The sequence below is a fragment of the Caloenas nicobarica genome, chromosome Z (genome assembly GCF_036013445.1).
Source record: "Caloenas nicobarica isolate bCalNic1 chromosome Z, bCalNic1.hap1, whole genome shotgun sequence".
Lineage (NCBI taxonomy): Eukaryota > Metazoa > Chordata > Aves > Columbiformes > Columbidae > Caloenas > Caloenas nicobarica.
The window spans coordinates 21,077,226-21,097,392 of NC_088284.1; the positions used below are offsets into that span (position 1 = coordinate 21,077,226).

The 20,167-nt window shown below is 36.2% G+C and overlaps 1 protein-coding gene across 5 annotated transcripts in view; it reads left to right on the forward strand.

Moving 5' to 3' along the window:
* NIPBL (NIPBL cohesin loading factor) overlaps positions 1-20,167 on the forward strand; it is a 155,830-nt gene that overhangs the window by 92,669 nt on the left and 42,994 nt on the right. For 4 of the 5 annotated variants that reach the window (XM_065657827.1, XM_065657826.1, XM_065657829.1 and 1 more), the window contains 2 exons: positions 995-2,587; positions 16,127-16,309. In XM_065657827.1, the coding sequence (XP_065513899.1) occupies positions 995-2,587; positions 16,127-16,309 (1,776 nt within the window). The remainder of the gene's footprint in view (positions 1-994; positions 2,588-16,126; positions 16,310-20,167) is intronic. The other variant, XM_065657830.1, reaches the window with a different exon arrangement.

Here is a 20,167-nt window from a genome sequence, read left to right on the forward strand (position 1 = left end):
CAACCTATATTTAGTCATTCCCTAGATTTAGTCATATTCCCTGATTATATATCCCTTTTGGATACTTCCATGTGTTTCTCATTTCTATGAATTCTACCAAATTACAGGGTGTGTGGCGGGCGTTCACTTTATTTTTCTTTATTCTGCTCTTAATAACTTTTTAGTATAAACCGAAATGCTTATTAGAGGGTCAGGCTCTTGACACTACATAAAATTATCACTGAACTTTTATTTCATCCATGAAAAGTGTTAGAGTTGCAAAGGGAAAATACTCAAGCTCTTAAGTGTGTAGTGGCCACCCACTAATACATACGTGTTATGGTGTAGACTCCAACTTTTGGTATACTGCTTTGCTTCAAATAGAAGCATGGAGTGTTGGAGTTATTTTAATGATTTTTGTTTATTGTTTGTGTGTTCCCAGTCTAAAATATGTATGACGTTCAACTGATGGACTGAACAAAGTAGGGAGAACCTCTGTCTTAGGCAGTGCAGATTCTTGCGTAGTTCATGCATAATGAAGCAGGCTGAATCTGCAGAAGAGAATCTTTTTGTAGTAGTATTCCTCAAAAAGTAGTTGTGGAGGTGTACATTAACTTTCTGTTTGCAGACTTTTGCTTCAAGCATAATTGATTAGTTTGGATTTTCAAATTATTTTTTCTTGGGGGTGGGTTTGGTTGTTGTGTATTGCAGCTGCTGTATTAGATGGTTCTCTTGGGAATTATACAGGGATTTTGATTTCATATGTTTTGAGGGTAAAGTTTTTTTAATGATTAGTTGGCACCTGTTGTAGACTGACAATGAATGATAGTCTGAATAGATGAAAAAGTATTAGCTAGAGAAGTTTTATTATTGCTTTTAAATTCAATGGGTTTTGTGTGTTGCACATATATGCTGGGGAGGATTCATTAGTGGCAGTGGTGGGGTATGGACATGGTTGCTTGGACATTTACCAGTCTACGTATATAATTTGTAATTTTTCTTTTTTAACTTGTAGATAAGCCTCTGAAGAAGCGAAAACAAGAAAACAAACCACAGGAGGCTGGAGGTGCTACTGGAGGGAATAGAGCAGCTTCTCAGGAGACAGGTTCTGCAGGAAATGGGGCGAGACGAGCGTTGATGGTTAGTATAGATCTGCAGCAAGCAGGAAGAGCGGACTCTCAGGCAATGGTAACTCAGGATTTGGACACCATCAAAAAACCTGAAGAAGTTAAGCAGTATAATGACGGGTTTGTGTGCGTTCCCCAAGAAGATGCTGGCGGAGTTCTTAAATTTAAACCTGAAAACCATCCTGAGATTTTTAGGAGAAAGTCAGACTTTGAGGGTCAAAAGGTGGATATCTCACAAAATGAAAACAGACAAATGGAATTTCAGCAAAATGAGAGCAGACGGTTGGAAAGTAAACACAATGAGAACAAGCAGTTAGAAGCTAAACATGAAAGCAGACAAATGGAAGTGAAACAAAATGAGAACAGACAGACAGAATCAAAACAAAATGAGAGCAGGCAAATAGAGATGAAACAAAATGAGGGAAAACAAAATAATGGCAAACAGGAAATAAGGCAGAGGCCAGAAACACCGAAACAGAAGAGCGAAGGCAGGCCGGAAACACCGAAACAGAAGAGCGAAGGCAGGCCGGAAACACCGAAACAGAAGAGCGAAGGCAGGCCGGAAACACCGAAACAGAAGAGCGAAGGCAGGCCGGAAACACCGAAACATAGGCACGATAATAGAAGGGACTCCAGTAAACCATTGTCAGATAAGAAAATTGAAATATCTAGGAATAAACTAGATGTGAAATCTGATCCTTCAAGGGTAAAACCTGAAAGTAGATCTGATCCAACAAAACAAAGGCCTGATGGGCGTTCAGTTTCTGATACACCGAGGCGTGACCATGATAGCCTTAAACAAAGATGTGAGGATAGGGGGGAGTCAGAGAGATACAGAGCAGATCCATCTAAGGTCAGAAGACCTGAATATTTGAGATCCTCAAACAAAAATGAACACGAGTCTAAGCATGGTATTAAATCTGATGTTTCAAAACCTGAGAAATTTGAAAGGAAACATAGGCATGAGTCTGGTGAATCAAGAGAAAGGTTTTCTTCTGGGGATCAGAAATCAAGACCTGACAGCCCTCGTATTAAACAAGAATGTAAAGGAGATTCTAGTAAATCAAGACCCGATAAGCCTGGTTTTAAGTCTCCCAACAGCAAAGATGAACGAAGGACAGATGGTAATAAGAGTAAAGTAGATAGTAATAAAGCACATGCTGACAATAAAGCAGAGTTTCCCAGTTATTTGTTGGGGGCAAGATCTGGTGCATTGAAACATTTTGTCATTCCAAAAATCAAGCGTGATAAAGATGGCAATGTTACTCAGGAGTCAAGGAAAACTGAATTTAGAGGTGAACAGAAGGACAAAGTAGAGAAGATTGGTCTAGTTGAAGATCTAAATAAAGGAGCTAAGCCTGTAGTTGTCCTTCAAAAGCTTTCGTTGGATGATGTGCAGAAATTTATTAAGGATAGAGAAGATAAATCAAGGGGCTCTTGTTTTAAAGCTAACAAGAACAAGTCATCAAAATCTAATAAAGGTAAGATTTTTTTAATATTAATTGCATTTTATCTTTTACACTCCTGTTCTTTTAGATTTGCTACTTCTGTGGTTAGAAATGAAACACAGACATTTGATAGTTTATATGCTTGCTTATATGGTGATTTTAAGGAACAAAGTGAAATACATCTGCAGGCTTGTCGTTATTGGAAACTTTGCTACAATGTACCTGAAATTATTTATTTTCTGCAGTGCAAGTACCTAATGTTGGAACACTTAAATAAATGGTCTTAAGCCGTACTTCAGCCATATTAGTTTAACCTGGTATTTTATCCAGTGAAACATAGCTGTTGTAGATATGATTTAAATTGGTTAAAGTATGTGTGTATAAGAACTGGTACTGCTGTAACTAAATGAGTGTAGCTGAAGTGGTGGGAAATACTATGTATACAAGCCCTAAGATTTTTATATTTTTGATTGGAACTGAAAGGTGTTTTTCAAAGGCATGTTTTGACATGATGCAATAAGAACACAGTTAGAGTCCTGTCTGCTTCTTTTACACTATAAATACAACTCTGGGGAGCCTCCACACTTGAGGCTGTGTGACCATAAGCTTACTAAAAGGTTCTGTCTTCAGGAGAGAGAATTCAGGCATCATTGTCTCCAGGGTTCTTTGGTTTCAGACTTAAGTAGATCATTTCACATTGTGAAATCAATGTTATTAACTGGTCAGGGTTCCTTTCACTTTTAGTGTTTACCATTTAAAGCATTTAAATTTCTTGCATAGTTATGTTCATAGACTTGTCATGTCTGAAAATAGAGAAATCAAGCAGTAGGGCAGAGCATTTCAGCTGTGTGCAGGATAATGTATGAATGCAGTTCCAGGTATATCATGAATTTGAGATTAAAATGTTTTCTTATGTAGTTGATCTGATAAGAAATGATGTAGAAATCATCTTTATGAATGTCTAACTGTGATTATGTGCACGTGTACAGAGGTGATATCTGTGTGATGCATTTATTGTGCTGTGTCTGTTCTCTGTCTACTAATTCATTTGTATTAACTCTTAAAGACTTATTAATTCAGGATGTATATTACTTATTCGTAAAATATTAGCCTCCTTGTTAAATATTTTCTCTTTATTCTGGAAATAGAAACATTTCCCCCTTTTTTGAGATACAGAACAGGCAAAAATTCCATATTAAATAATGGGTATCCAGAGTTAGAAATACAATTATTACATCCTGGCCGTCAGTTTAGTCTAAAGATTTTGGATGGAACCTTTATGTTCTTGATAGGAAATACTGAAAAATTTCTGATGGAACTCAGGTCTAGTCTCAGAAGTATAGGTTTTGAATTCACACAATTCTATGTGCAGAAAATCGGTAATTTTTAGAGCCCTCAGAACTATATACAGTGCATGTATGCTTTCTAAAATGTTCTGAAGTACTTTTATTGTATTCTGTATTGTATGTGGTTAGTTAAATAGAATATTTTAGTAACGTGTAAAGGTTTTAATGACTCTTGTCTGATTGACATGACTAGTAGCTGTGCCACATGAGCAACGCATTAATTTTAAGATCAGGTTTATAACTTTTCTGCAATGTTTTTGTGTATTTTTTGTTTTCTAAAGTCATATATTTCTTACATACTCTCAAATAACTTGGGACGTATTTTCCAGGGAAAGAAAATGTTTGAATTAAATAACAGTCTCTTTGCTATTTTATTCAGATTAAGGTTCTTAAAATGGTACTAAAAAGACATTTGTGGAAAGAATGGTGTTGTAACTATGTTTCTCTTACAAATCAAGTTTTGAGTGTTCAGCCAGGCAGATATGGGAGAAAGTGTCTTTGAACTTGAGGTATTTCATATGTATTTTTAGTTGTACATTTTTTTTTCTGTCCAACTTCCTGGTAACTTACTTCCTAGGATATATGCTAAATAACTAGGTGAATGCCAATGTTTGAAAAGGTTCGTAATTTAGAAAGGTATCTCTTCACAAGCCAAACTCTATTTGGCAACAACTGACCGGTATAGAAACTATTAATGCAGTTGCCACTGTGTCCTCACTCTAACTGAGAGAAATAGTGTTCACTATTTAACTCTGTGCCATTTTTAGTTATAAACATTTTAATACACTAGTAAATGTGATCTCCATAAGTATTCTTTATTTAGTTCATCCTGTATTTCTCTTAATAGATTGTAGCAAATCTTTTCTAGTGTTGCCTTTTAGCATCATTATTCCACTTCTCACATCCTTCTTCTTCCATATAGTTTAGTGAATTTTGCTTCATCTTTCTTTATTTTACTTCCTTGTAGTTCTCAACCTTCGTTTTTGCTTTTTCATCCATCCTTCACCCAAGAAAATGTCTTTTTCTGGCTTTGTCATTCACAACATCATTGGTGTAATTTATCTGGATTCCAGTTTAAAATAGGATTAGCTGAGCTAATTCAAAGCACAATTTAGGTAGTCATTCAGTCTTAAGGGACTAATGCCTATTCATTATGACTTGTTTTAGGCTAAGATTAATGCTTTGCAAACTGAAAGTCTATACAATTTTTACATCGTCTCAGTAAATTTTAAATTTGAAAATCATACCTTCATTGTGGGTGTGGCTAAGCCTTGAACTGTACTGCAAAAAGACAAATTAACATTTTAATCAAATTTTACAGGCAGGTTTAAAATTTTGTTATTATATGAATGGGAGGAATAGCCATAGTACGTGACCATTAATATTGGGCCATCCCAACAGTCTCTTTTGGTATTTACAGGCAAGAAGCGACTTCTTTTTCTCTCTCCTGATCTTTGAGCATTTATCTGAAAGTTTTACTCTAGCTCAGATGAAAGTTATGGATTTTTTAAAAATAATATTTTCTTTAAGGGGTCTTAAGGTGAAATTTTGTGGCCTGTGGGTCAGAATAAATTTTATTGCTTTTTTCTTCTGGTTTGAACATTTGTGAATGCCTTTTATCCTGGTTTTAATGCAAATGTATGTTGTTGGTGAATCAATGAAACTTTTCCCTTTGAGTTTGTACCTGCAATGAGGAGGTCATGTTTACTATCCTTGCTTTCCAGAGCTTCACAAATACCATGTCTGCTGCTTCTTAGAGCTATACTGATCAGCTGTGTTGGGAATGGGAGCTTTTAACAGTTTTACAGTTACTGCATTCAGAACAAGGCGAATTTTACTCATATTTGTTTCATACTCTAACAAAGGAATGAGAGAAACTGCAACTGTCTGTACAAGGAGATGTCCGAGTTTTTTAAATGTTTGAAGTATTGCCTTTCCAAAATAAGCATCATGTATGTAATGCAAGTTTTAGTTCTAGGACAAATGAGTGCATGTTTTTTAAGACTTGTGCAAAAACACCTTTTGGGTCTTCCAGTATCACCAACAAATAGTTTGTTGTTCAAAAAAAAAAACCAACTGAATGCTACTCCTTCATTGTGTAGATTGTCTAGGATACACAGGTTTTTTTGAAACACAGGTTTTTGTTGCTCGCTAAAAATCTTTCTAAATACACTGCATTCTCTGCTGCTATGAAATCTGAGTCAAGATTTGCCATTTCTTCAAAGGTGTTCTTTATACATATTCTTACAGAATCATACAACACCAGGTTGGAAGGGACCACAAAAATCATCTGGTCCAAGAGCTTGGCAAGAGCAGAGTCTAGACAAGATAGCCTAGCACCTTGTCCTGCTGAATCTTAAAAGCATCTAGTGTTGAGGAACTAAAAAATTTACTGCTTAATCATCTTCACGTCACAGAGTTAAAACAATGCTGCTAGATTTTTCTGTGTTCTATGCTTGTGTATTTTGTTGTGTTTCTGTTGTAGTTTGATTTTTATTTTTAATTCCAGGTGACTTTTCAGAGGCTATATTAACTAAAACTTGGCGTTTGTGTAACGTGGTAGTCTGTAGCACTGCTGGAAACAGTCTCACTTCTGAAGCAGAGTAATCAATTAGATGTTCATTGTCTAGGTAGGAGTGACAAGAAAGAGAGTATTCCAGGATGAAAAGCTATATCCAAATTGTTTTGGCTCAGTGATCCAACTTGTGATGCCTCTCACAGTCTTCTAGTTAGCACAGCAGAGCTACTCACAAATACTTCCTGATACAGCTCTCCACAGTATTGTGGACAAAAAGGGAGAACCAATTTTAAACATTTGTTTAAATCCTTCGCATATAGGACTCCTATAAGGACAAAATTGGCAAACCAATGTGGATATTAACACATTAATCAAATTTTTGACCTCACTCAAATTTATTTCCAAAAAAACCAGTCTCTTGCTGCTGAAACAGTCATGCTGTCATTCAGTAAGTACTGAAATCAGTGAGGCAAACAACTGTTCTGCAAGAAAATAACTCCAGTAAAACCATATTATCTTTGGAAAATAAAAGGCTGCAACTTAGCTTGCTTGCTACAGATTGTGCTTTTGTAAAGATTGTTGTTGTGAAAGTCCATAATTCCACAAATCTGAAATTTGAATTCACTGCCTTGGAGTTTCTGGTAGCAACTGCGTTTGCATGTGGGAAGGCCAGAGTAATAACCCACTAAGCATCTTGCATGTGTATGCACTGCCAGGTGGGTCAAGCATTTCTTTGAAATTCAGAAAATTATGCCACATTTCAGAGAAAAAGGGATATATTTCATGGTTTACAGCAAGAAGTTGATAATGATTCTTCTCAGCTGAGGTCTTTGAAGCTTGTCTTAAACGTTAAATTTAACTGGAATTTTAGGAAAAAAGCCATCACTTTCATAAGAATTCTACAGCCTTCCTGGTTTTCCTCTTTTCTGAGTTGTTAGTGACTACCTCTTTTCAACTTGACTAGAAGAGGAACTGGCTGTCCCTTGTGGCATTAGAAGTATTTAAAGATATGTTGGGTTTGCAGAGGATCCTTTTTAATATAAACGTTGTCCATTTAGCCCTATTTTTTTTCTCCTTTCTGGACTGAACAGAGTCATAGTTTGAAAAATATTCCAGGCATTGTTTAGTCAAAAGACAAAAACAAAGTATGTGTAACCCGCTAAATCCAGTAGTCTAGGAAGATCTCATTTCTTTAGCATGCTTTTCACCTGAATGGATCGTTCCTATTTGCAGGGATTTTTTAGGTATGGTGTGTCAGTCCTATCCCAGAAAACTTACTGGGATTTGTGTGGGCATTGTACCTACTCTCTGGGGCCTTCATTATTTTGCTGCCAGTTTTTCAGAAGTAGATAAACTGGTATTGGTAGGCAGCAGGAATTCCGCAGTTGCACACTGGACTCCTTTCCCGTGTTGATCTGTTAGCAGTAGAGTAGGACACATTTTCAGCACAGTGCTTTGTCTGGAGGCCACTTTAGTTATTTACTACTTTTGTCTTTGCTACTAAAGTAAATATTCTGATTCTTGCTCCCTTAGTTGTTCTTATGTTTTCTCCGGGTAATAAGAGTGAACTTTATATTTTACACATCTAGTTCTTAGCAGCAGCAGTAAACTCGACCAAAGACACTAGTTTCATTGTACTTTGGTTCATCTGAAATATGATGCTTTGTCTGCAGATTTAGGAGTGCATTGTTTAATTAGTTCATTTTTGAAAAATTACTTTGGCACATGTGATAGAAATTTAGTACCTGACTTGTCAGAGCAATTTGTTCAAAGTCTTAAACAGCCTTTGGTTCCTAGACTTGGATGCTTGATCAGATACCTCTTACTTCTGGGAATAGCTATGGCTATTTTACATAAATAATTTTTGCAACAATGCATTGCCATAAATAAAAATGGGGGCCAGCGATTTGTCTTACATCAGTTACAATACACAATGCAGACCTGTTCATATGCCCAAGTATCTAAATGTGGATGTTGTTTCTTGGCTTATGTGCAGGGGTATGTGCTCAAAATTTTTGGTTTGAATTTTCTTCTGAACAAAGGGTAAATTTGGAAAAATACAAATAAAGGAAAGCCTCATATTTGCTTTTGGTAAAATAACTTTTCTGTTGCTCGACATATTCAGCTATTATATGTGACTGGTTTTGTGTAAGAAAATTTAAATTGTTTACTTGAAATTTGGAATTTATTTTTGCTCTGTGGGAACATTACCAGTGAACAGAAAAGGACGAGACCTTTTTTCTTCTTTAAACTGCCCAACTGTTGTTTGTATTGAATAAAGGGTCCTTAAATATACATACTGCTTAATTATCTTCTGAACAACTTTCCTGTAGTATTTATATTAAAAGTTAAAACATCCAGCAATCTTTTGTTGTTGTTGCTTATGTAATTAACTTACTTTGAAGAAGGAAAACATGAGTATTTTCAAAGATAAAGGCTGAGAAAGTTTCTGTGATAGAGTAAGGAAAAAACATCTTGATGACTTTATATTCACAAATCAGATGTAAATCATGGCATTTGTTTTACTTATTCTGTGCAAAGGTCTTGATTGTATTATATTTCTTATATAGGAGTTTATGAGAAGAAAAATTGAGGTGTAATTTGATTTTATTTAATTAAGGTCTTTTTTCTTAGGTGAGGCCCCATGGCTCAGTTTTTAAGTTAATCAGAATACATGGTTGGGAAAATGCATCAATCATAAATTTCAGATTCCAAACAGCAGTAGTAACAGAAAATTACATTCTGTGTTTTGCAACTGTAAAAAAACATTGTAACTTCTTAGTACAATAAATTGAGTTGGCTAAATTTCAATGTGTATGTTCAAAAGCAGTGACAGCAAAATCCAAAAGCAGTGTTCCAACACTGATTCATAAAAGTGAGGGGTTTTGTGCACCACTGCATTTATTTTAATTTCCAATCTTGCTCCATTTCACTCTGAGTACTGGGGGTTTTTTTGTGAAGTATCTTGCAAAACTAGACTGCTCTAGTATCTTTTTATGGACTTCTATAAAGAAAAAAATCCAGTGAATAGCAATAAGGAATAAAATAACTTGTGCCTATAGTTGCCACAGCAATCAGGTAGCTTGAGGAAGTTGTGCGTGCTGGGTATATTCCCTGCTCTCTGTCTGGATCTTTCAGGATTCTCTTTGGAAATCTCTTCCCTCCAGCAAAAAATATTTCTTGCTTCTGAGAGTATTTTGTACTATTGTAAAATCATTTTTGAATCTGTGCTGCTTAGCTGTGGGCAATTATGACCTCTGCTGTATAATGAAATTATTCTGTTGCTGTGTCCAGATTCTTCTCTGACACACCAGCCTGGCTGGATTCCATTTTTCAAGATCAGAGCTATGGACTGCAATATAAACAGCAAGTCTGAACCTCTTCTTTTGTTTAGCCCAAGGCTGGGAGCCTTCTCTTTGTGCCAGTATTGAGACAAATGAGGAAAAATGATTTTTGAAAGATGTTTTCAAGCAGATCCTATGGAATTGTATAGGATACCCTTCTGGCTAACACTGTTTCTGTCCCTCCTGCCGAATTTGTTGCAGCACAGAATCCTATGGGCACAGTCTCTTGGGTGGTAGTGAGGGCATCTCAGTCTCCCACTCTCTTCTGGCATATGTGTATGCAAGCTGAGCTCATGAGTTATCGCTTCATGGATATTGTCAAAAGGTGAGGGTAGGGTGCTCAGTAGAGGGTTATATCCTGTTTATAGGATGTAGCTGTATACCCTTCCATAACCTTTAAGGCAAAAAATGGGAGAAGAGGAAAGCCCTAGAGTAAATGCACTGCTTCTCAGATTATTTTTACCAGCATTCATTTGATGATGTGTTTTTCAGCTGAAGATACAGTATTGAGATAAAAGTCTTATGAGCAGACGTATCTTACTGATACCTTGAATTCCTCTTTGAGAAAAGGATTGCCATTTCCCTGTGCTTCTCCCTTTGTTCTTGAAACTTTTCAGGGCATAGAATTATTTGGAGGAGTGTTAAACTGGTGGTCAAGGGACTTTGATCACCAAGAACTCTGAGCACCATATAAAGAACATAGTGGAGCATTTTAAAGGAGAGCCTGCTGGAAACGATATAACTGAATTTGCACACCGAGAAATAGCAAAAAAATTTTTGGCTTTAACCAGTAAGCTGTTCATCAATCACAGGTAGTCATGTGGCCCTTTGCACTGTAGTGTCCAATTGCTATACTGTAACAGTACTTAACTATTCTAAAGGGTGTTTATTTTCCAAATGTGGGGAAGAACTTTTATCTCCTCTTTTTTATTTTAGTTCTTTATCTAAAATAGAACCTTATCTGCATGAGTAGTCAGAATTAAGCTGTGAGTCTGTGCTGTTGTAGTTACAATGACATGGCTATCCAACAGGAAGGCAGCACTCTCTTTATGTGGTCAAAGTGCATTTTATTTGATTTAGCACAGAGTTTGAAAGTTGTTTGAGCTTATCCAGAAATAAACTGCTTTCCTTTCTGCATATATGTCTGACATAGGAGGTTTTATCAGTGTAGTTGTAGCGGTGACCAAAAACTACTTGAGAAAGTTAGACATTAAGCTAGTGATACATAGGGGAGGTATACCCAAAACTGCTGGAACATCCTCTATCACATGCTCAGAGAGTATATGTAAGGAAGGTGAGCTCGGCTTCTGTGGAATAACAGCAAGATTGGATATATTAGTCATCAGCAAAATGAGTGCAGAAGCAGGTAATGTCTTCTGTGACAAAAAAAAAGAGGAAGAAGAGGACAAAATTGAGCTGCAGCTCTGGGTTTTTATTTTTAATGTCAAAGTGAAGATGTGTGGCAATTCACTGTTGTAGAAGTTCTAGAACGTGGGGAGTGGTTAAACTTTAATTTCTAAATGCTGAGAAATGCAAAGTTAAGATTCATATCCTCACTTCAAACAAGTGACATTGTTCCTTCTTAGACCCATGTGAGTTCTTGCATATGTTTCAATAGTTGGATAAAGTTGCATTTTAAAATCAAAGATATAGAGAGAGATTACAAATATGAAATTGCATTAACTGCAGTTTTGCTTATTACAATCTACTAGCATACAGAAATGGAAAACACAGCATTTGTGGAAGGCTAATTTATGCAAAAGACTTCATTAATGTAAGCCTCAGTTTTGAAATGAACTTCAGAGACAGTTTCTCTTGAAGCACTTGTTTGTTTGCCACAATAGATGTGTGTGCGAACAGGTCATTTTGACATCACAAGTATTTTAAAAGTAACCATGTAAGCAAACTGATATGAACTGTTTCCACTGTATTATCTGTCTCTTATAGTTATGGAAGTAGTAATTTGGTGTTTAGGTTTCTAAATGTATTTGAATTTTGATGGCTTATTAGTTCATAGGAAGTTGCACCAAAATATAAACTATACATCTGTTTTCCACAGTTTGGAAAACAAAGATAAGTCATTGCTGAGCAGATAACAGAGTTTATTAGTGCTGGTTTTGATTTTATGGCAAGAATTGCCCTCTGATCCTGGAAAGCTGACCTAAGGATGAGCAAGCATCATCCCCTTTACAGTAGCTGCTTGTTTGAAGTTGATATATCAAGCCAGGGGAAACTAATATGAACACACTGATTGTTGTGTCAAAAAATAATTGTGCTGTCCATATTGAATGGATCCAGTGGAAGTCCATAGTGTTGTTACTTTTTTCTTAATGTTCAATCTGTTTTGAAGGCATTCATCTGCCTGAATCAGGGGAATATACTTGACTTGCAAATTCAAGGCAAGGTGATTTTTGGGTCCTTCTTAAGATTAGATATGTGTAATATTTGCTAAAAGCTGTTCTACAAACTTGACTACTACCCATCAAGTTATGAACAAAAATCATTGCTGAAATTTGAATCAGCTCTATGCCTTTCCATTATTTTTGTAAGCCATACATGAAGAAGGGAAAAACTACATCCACTAGATACTTGTATAAATCTTGCTACTGTACATGGCAAACCCCTTTGACAAGCTTTCCAGATGAAAATAGAATACAGGAGGAGGCTCACAGACTAATTCATTTTTAGCTAAAATTCTCTGGCTGATCTCTAACCGAATTATACTTTGCCCATAATTGCTTGGTGAGAAAACAGATATCTTGATGGGCAGTGGATATTCAGTAACAACTGAAGATTCTTGGATACCTTCTCTAAGAAACCTTTTGGTAATGGCAATCAAACAAAAACATGTTCTTCCTCCAGCAAGCAACTATTATGTAAGTCATGGACAGCATTGCATAGGTTCGGACAAGCACTGAAGAAGTGGCTGTTCAGATATGCCAGGGGTGTCAAATGCATTTTCACTGGGGGCCACATCAGCCTCGCTGTTGACTTCAAAGGGCAAATGTAATTTTAGGACTGTATAAATGTAGGAGTGGTTGAAGGCAACGGCAAAGCAGATGTGGCCCCCAGTGAAAATGGGTCTGACACCCCGACGTATGCAGTTCTTTGAGATGAATTTTTCTTACACCCATTCTGTGACTTACCCTTCAGTTTTGTTAATGTGGAGTTTGTTAGCATGCTGTTATTTGCAGTGAGATAAAGCTTTTGTTATGATGGTACTTTTCTGTTTTGGTTTTTTCCTATTTATTTTAGTAGATGCAACAGCTTTGAGAATGTGTGAGTGATGCCTGAAGAACACTGTTGTCTATAGCCCATTTCAGGCATATTGTGTACACTGATGACACACATTGGGAAAAAATGAGTTAGTCCATTGATGAGGGCAGCTCTTCAGAAAGCTAATTTATTGGGGCATTCTTATTAACCCGTGGAGTAACTTGTTTGTGAAGTTACTTTCTCCTTAGCTGTATAAAAGCCCATGCAAACTAGAGCTGAATGATACCGATTAAAGTGAAAATATAAAAGTAGGCACCGGGTGTTAGCCAACTTATCGAAGAAATTTAAAAACTGAAGGTGATCATACAGGTTTTTGTAGATACTTTCGAAGAGGCTTGTATTGTATATTCTTTTAATTGTTTTTGAAAAGTATCCCATAAACTGAAAAGGCAGTAGCATGCATTTTATAAGCTAATGTTTGTTGCCCTGTGACTGGATTCTTATGGTGAACTGCATTCCCTTAAGTATTTCTTTACTATCCTGAACAAATAAACAGTACTTTCGTTATAAAATAAGTATAAAAGAATGAAGTCAGTAATATGTTTCTAGTGAAGATTGGATTGCTGTGACTCAAAGCAATAGAGTAAAATAACTGTTAACAAGCTCTTGACTGGAGTCTCACAGTAACATCCCTGGATTTCTTCAGAAAGGATGGGGAGTCCTTTTGTATGTGTTTCAGAACTGTAGATACCTGTGCAGTCATGCTTAACTCCTTTGTACTCTTCAGATTTGGTTTTACAATCATCAGCAGCTAAGGAAACTGGGCATGCAGCAGACCTGCTCCAAGAAACGTTGTGACAGAAACGAAAACTTTAAAGATAGGTTATAGAGAACTTTACAATAATTCTATTTGTTCTCTTTTATTCTGTTCCCTGCTTGAATAAAGAAAGCTTTACATATTCCCTAATAAAAGAAAAAAGGGAAGCTTATGGTATCATCTGAAATATCTGTAACAGGAAGGAGTGCAATTCAAGCATTAGTTGAATGTAGCACAGGAGAACATAGAAAACTAGGAATATTTGAGAAGGAAATAAAGTTATTTTTCTGAGTATTTAGAGTAGTTGCATTTTAATTTTTTCATTGATGTCTAATTAACACAGTGGTACTTGGGGTTTTTTTGGTTTGTTTTTTTTTTTTGTTTTTTTTTTTTAAAAGACTGGGTAGTGTTCTAACCTGGGAACAAAATCAATAATGAAAGCAAGAATAGCTATTCCTAGGAGGTAGGAGATTGTGATTTTTCTTTGTTGTTTGGGGATTTAATGCAACTTTTGTTCCTTTACTTGTAGCTGAGTTTGGCAAAGGGTTTCTTTGGCCAGATTTGCTGTGGGCCTTATGCTAGGTGTGTAGTCCCACTGATTTCAATAAAATTACCAACAGTGCATAAAATTGAGAATATGTTTTAGAGAACCAGGATCTGAGGTCCCCTAGTGATTTCACCTGTGGAAATTGTGTTAAAAAAATTTTGTATGTTAATTTTTCCTGTAGTCTGGGGCTGGATGTAAGTGAAGACTTTTCAGGCACTGTATAGGCATACAGAAAGATGTGAAGTATCAGTGTGAGGATACCACCACTCGAGCACAGCTGTGCAGCATCCAAGTTACACTTGACTGTCGTCCAGTCAGCTGGGGGTGCATAAAGAGGACCTGATCTCTCCATGCTAGTGTAGTTCTGCCTGTCTTCAATCAAGTGCCCAGCCTGCAAAGAATAATCGTGGCACAGCGACATGGTCAACCACACTTGAAGTGTTTTCTAGATTTTTTGAAAGCAATATTGAGAATTGAGGTAACATTGGCAGATGGTGATTATCTAAGGATGGCAACTTAAAGCAGAAATAAGACCACAGCATGGGGGAAGCAGGGACAACTTTGGCTGTCAGTTTATTTATGGATATTTCCCTACAAAATTGTTAATAATTTAAATTCAATGTTTTTTTAAAAATGCACTTGAATCAGATGACTTGCTGAACATACTTCAGAATTACAGGAAAAATAATTTTCTGATCATTAGTTTCATGGCTTGTAGGCAATTTTTGTAGGATGCAGATATTTGATAAACCAGTAATATATAAGCCCTTTTAAAAAAGTTGTTGCTGGAAACTATTTTCTCATATTAAGTCTCTTCTGATTCCAGTTAAAGATGTTTAAAGAGTGAAAGAAAAAAAGAAAAAGACTCATCTTGGACTAGAAGATCAGATATTAGTGTAAAAATGGAAATAAATTTTAGAAAGTTACAGGAATAAATAAAGACATCGGATAAACAAAACCCCAAGAAATAGTTCTGAATTAATTTGGCTTTCTTGTGTCAGCTGTAAAAATTTTGACTGCAAGTCTCCTTGATACTGCCTGCATGTGGGTCCAATCACAGTTTCAAAATGTGATGAGAATGGTCTGATGTCGTCTACCTGTGTACTTCTGTGGAAGAGAAACCTGATGTGGTCCAGCTTGCTGTTCGTGTATATTAAATAAAAATATTTCAGCTTTGCTTTGTAACAAAAACAAGCAAAAATCTCAGTTGCATTATAAAACTACTAGTAGGAGGTAAGAAAAAACTCTGAGGCAGGGGTTGGAGTGTCAATGATTTGGATGGTATTCAGGGCTAAGACTGCAGTGGTTCTGCCACAGATTGTCCCTGCTTGTTGGAAGATGGAAGATTACTGTCTTGTGTACACTAAATAATGTGAAATGAGACTAAATAGAACTGTTAATGATGCACAAAGAATCCTTAATTTACCTACAGTATCAGGAAACCTGTTGAGTTCAGAGCATGAGCTGAAATAAGACGAAGTTTTGTGGAACAGAACAAGGATATATTTTTACAAAGGAAACTCAACTGTTTGATATTTTTTTATATTTATATGCCTGATAAAATAATTTATTGAAGGTGTGTATGCAATTTATTATGTTAATTTCTAATGGTAGTTTGAACAATAAATGCAACTTCAGAAATGGCTGTAGAATACATCCAGGTACATCTAACTGTGGTATTATTAGTGGATATAATGTTAGCAGTTCCTGAGAAAGAACTGTAGTGTTGGGCCTTTATTTTTATCTTTTGGTTCACTTTTACTCTTCTTACTCTCCGTTAATAGGTAGCATAGATCAGTCAGTGTTAAAAGAGTTGCCTCCTGAGCTTCTGGCAGAAATTGAATCCACCATGCCACTTTGTGAACGTGTGAAAATGAACAAGCGCAAACGTAGCACAGTTAATGAGAAGCCAAAATATGCTGAAATCAGTTCTGATGAAGACAATGACAGTGAAGAAGCTTTTGAATGTAAGTAGTACATTGTTCTGTTCTTAATGCTAAAGAAAGCTGATATTTTTCTTTTATGAAAATGTCCACTTTTTTTTTTAAGTTGGTGAACCTAAAACATATGAAAACAAGTTTGCTGTCCTGACAGCTACTCGCCCTAGAATGCTTTTCTTCTTTTAAAAGAAAGATGACTTGGTTTCAGTTTGTCACTCAAGATGAAAAGCAGCTAGTTGTTAAATTTCTTTTCCTATTTACTTTATGGGAAGCTGCTACCTAGATTTTTTTTTTCCAGTCGTGCTATGAAACATTTTTAGCCAATCAGATTAAGGAAAGTATCCTCTAAAGCAGCACAGAAAACTTGCTTACTTTGGTATGCAAAGAAAAATTTCAGTAAAGAAATTGTAAACTATTCTTAGTTTTATTGATAAGAAAAACAAACAATTCCCTCTTGAATTTTTCTGACATGATAAACTGAGAATCTTACTGCACAGAAGTTTCTTAATATATTTCTTCTTCTATTATTTCTCTCATATAATGCTTGAAAAAGTGGAGTGGCTTTTGATGGCTTCTCAAAATACCATTTGCTAATCATGCTTTCCTGAAGGAACTGTTTTCAAAGGAGGAGAGGAAGCTTGTTAGAATTTTCCTGTGCAATTGCATGAAGTTCCCAAGTGTCAAAAAATTGTTCTGTGCCTTTAAGCTAGGAAGGGGTTTCCTACTTACTAATAAGAATGTGGTTAGTTTGTTTCCATGGTAGTTCAGTTAGTGAACATTGAATGGAAACTCTATTAAAACTGAACCAATCAGTTTGATCTGACTTAACAGCTGTGTTACCCATGCAGGGCTACCGAAGGGCCTATTACTGTTAGCTGGGAATGCTTATAAGCTTGTTGCTTATAATGATCTTTTCCCAATTTTAGACTCTTTCCACCTTTGCTTATATAAACATCTTACTGAGCTTTTGTAAAATGCAATGGTTTTGCTTTTTACTCTTAGAGTCAAGAAAAGACTTGTTTGTCCTGCTTTTTAATTTTTTGTGTTGTCGTCCAACAGATATGCAGTGCTTATGCACACATACACTTAAAAGTTATAATAGAAATACCTCTGCTCTTTATAAAAGAAGCAGAAAATGTCTCTTGGTTTGTTTTTACTTATAACTGAATAATGCTGCTTTGACTGTGAGTATGAGATCTTGAGGTAATATGTAATCTGTCTTGATTATGGAAAAGAATTAATGATGGTTTGTTTGATTCAGGAATCTATATTCTCTCTTTACCATGTCATATCACCCGTTTATGATGTTTATAATCTGGAACAGTGACTTAAAAAAATAAAAAAGTAAAGCAAATTTTTTTAAGTTGGTTGGGAATGGAGAGGATTACCTTAATCTGCTTATTAGCCACTGTGGCGGTTGGAATTCTTAAATACAAAGTAAAGCAAATTAAGGAAAACTTTCACAGTAATTGTATGTTTTAAGGAATTCTAGGCTTATATATCCACTCAAGAGATCTGGCCATCATTATAAACAATTCAGTGAGGACATCTGGTTTAAAAATAAATTCTAATATTTCTCAAGGTGTACTGTAGAACTGAGTTGAAGTAAAACAAGACAAAATGATGAAGAGAATGAAAGATTTGTGGCAAGTACACTGAATAGATTTGTATTGTTACAAATACGTATTTTGGAATTCTTTTGGTTGTCCAAAATTGATTTTTAAAAAATCGGAAATAGTGATCATTTTAGAAGAAGAGAAATTTCTTTGAGTATCTCATGAAGAAGGGGCATTCCATTAAATGAATGATGAGAAATTTAAAATTTATGAAACAATTCTCATACAATAAATGCTAAATGTTTTATTACATAAATGTTCGGCAGAACTTAGAAGGAAATTGAGTGTTTATATTCCAGATAGTCTTTATTTATGTATAATTTTGTAATAACTCTTGAAATGTTATTAATACTTAAATTTTTAGTCCATTTTATCTACTTCAAAATATATTCTGTAGAGTAGTGATTGTGAATAGGTGTTCCTGTGTTCATCTTATTTGCCTTGCAGAGCCAGCACAACTGTAACACATTCTGTTTTGTCATGCAACATTGATTAAACTCCTCAATTAAAAATTCTGCTGGAAAGCAATATTGGAAGTTACTTTTCTCATGGAGATGTAGCTGGAGTCAGAATTCATCCTATAGAGCTTAAATTGATTCTAAAGTGCAGAGACAGATGTTGTATGCCACCACAAAATACTGTCCCATGGGGGAAAAAGAAACAGTTAAAATGTGTGAAGTCTTTTCCCATAAAACATTTATTTCTTTTCCCAAATGCTCACTCCAGGTGTCCAAGATGGCTCTCCATTTCTTCAATCGCAGTTAATTCTCAGCCATTTAGGCAGTGTTAGTAGCTCAGGCATCATTAATCTTGATCGTAATGCCTCCAGAAGCAAGTCTGATCCAGAAGCAGTACAGCTCAAAACCTGAACTGAGTTATTACCTTAAAGACTTGGACCACCTCTGTGCAGAAGTTCTCTGCTACATTTTCAGAAGTGGGAGCCACCTACAGTGCAATGCAGAGCATTAGTATCGCCTCAGGATTAATATTTTTTCAATTAATTCTGAGCCTTGGCTGTCTGTTGACTAGATGCTGGTACATATACCAGGTGTGACTATATCCTGGTATGTTTCCTACGCTTCTCAATAAACCGTGGTTGTGGGAAAAACTTGTCAGTTTAGTTGCAGTTCTGTATAAATGCTTGGAGCCATTTTGCTCAGAACCAACCCTATATATAATCATACCTCTCTAAACTTCAGAAGACTTTGGTAGAGACACACAGATAACGTATCTATTATACGCGGGGGTTGTGGTTTGACTGCAGGGAGACAATCAAAAGCTGCGGCAGATGTATTTTTCTTAACCCTCCTCCCACTTCCCCCTCACCTCCTCCCCCTTTTTCACTAAGAACAGGTGATTTTGAGAGGAAAGGAAAAGAAGGACAGAGAGAAGAGAGTTGGAAAATTTGAAAACGTTTTACTAATGCTACTAAATAAACATAGAAAAAAATAACGCAGAACAAATATTATAGAACCAGTCTTGCAATTCCCAGCAGCCAGTCCAGCAGGACCCTGCACCCAACCGGAACTAGATTCAGTCTGTCACGAGGCCTCAGCTTGCAGGGACGGCCACGAGGCCTCAGCTTACAGGGACAGCAGAGACGAAGAAGAAGCGAAGCAGCAGAAGACCCAGCAGAAGAGAGAGGGAGTCCTTCTGGTCTTCACCTTTTATATCCAGGATGTTGTGAATGGGATGGAATACTCCAATAGGTCAATTCTTGGTCACCTGACTCAGACCACTTCCTCTCATTGCTTCCCCCAATGACCCAGGACATTCCACCCCTTATAACATACCATTCACGGCATATTTAAACCTCATCAATACAATCTAATTAATACAATCTATCAATAAATCAATACCATCAATCTAATTAATTACAACAACAGTGGGTTGACAAGCATAATCCCTGCTAGACTAGAATGTGATGTTTTGGAGCTGTTAGATATGTCTTTGCTAGCCCAGTTACCTATTCTGTTACATTAGATAATGGAGAGTAGGCTGATTCATGGATGAAGCTATCTCCTTCTCCATATCCTTTTTTTATTGTATTTTAGCACCCTCTCCCCTTCAAGACGTCCAAGGCTTGCTTTGAAAACAACAACTCTCCATTCTGTTCCCCCACTGTATTTCCAGCAAATCTCTGTTTCTGTACAGAACATTTATCCCAGTGTCTTCAACATTCGCTTCTGCTGGGCCTTTTGGTCCTGACCGAGGACTGGTTATAATAACCTTCTGTGGCACTGACTTGACATTTGGCCCAGAATTGTGA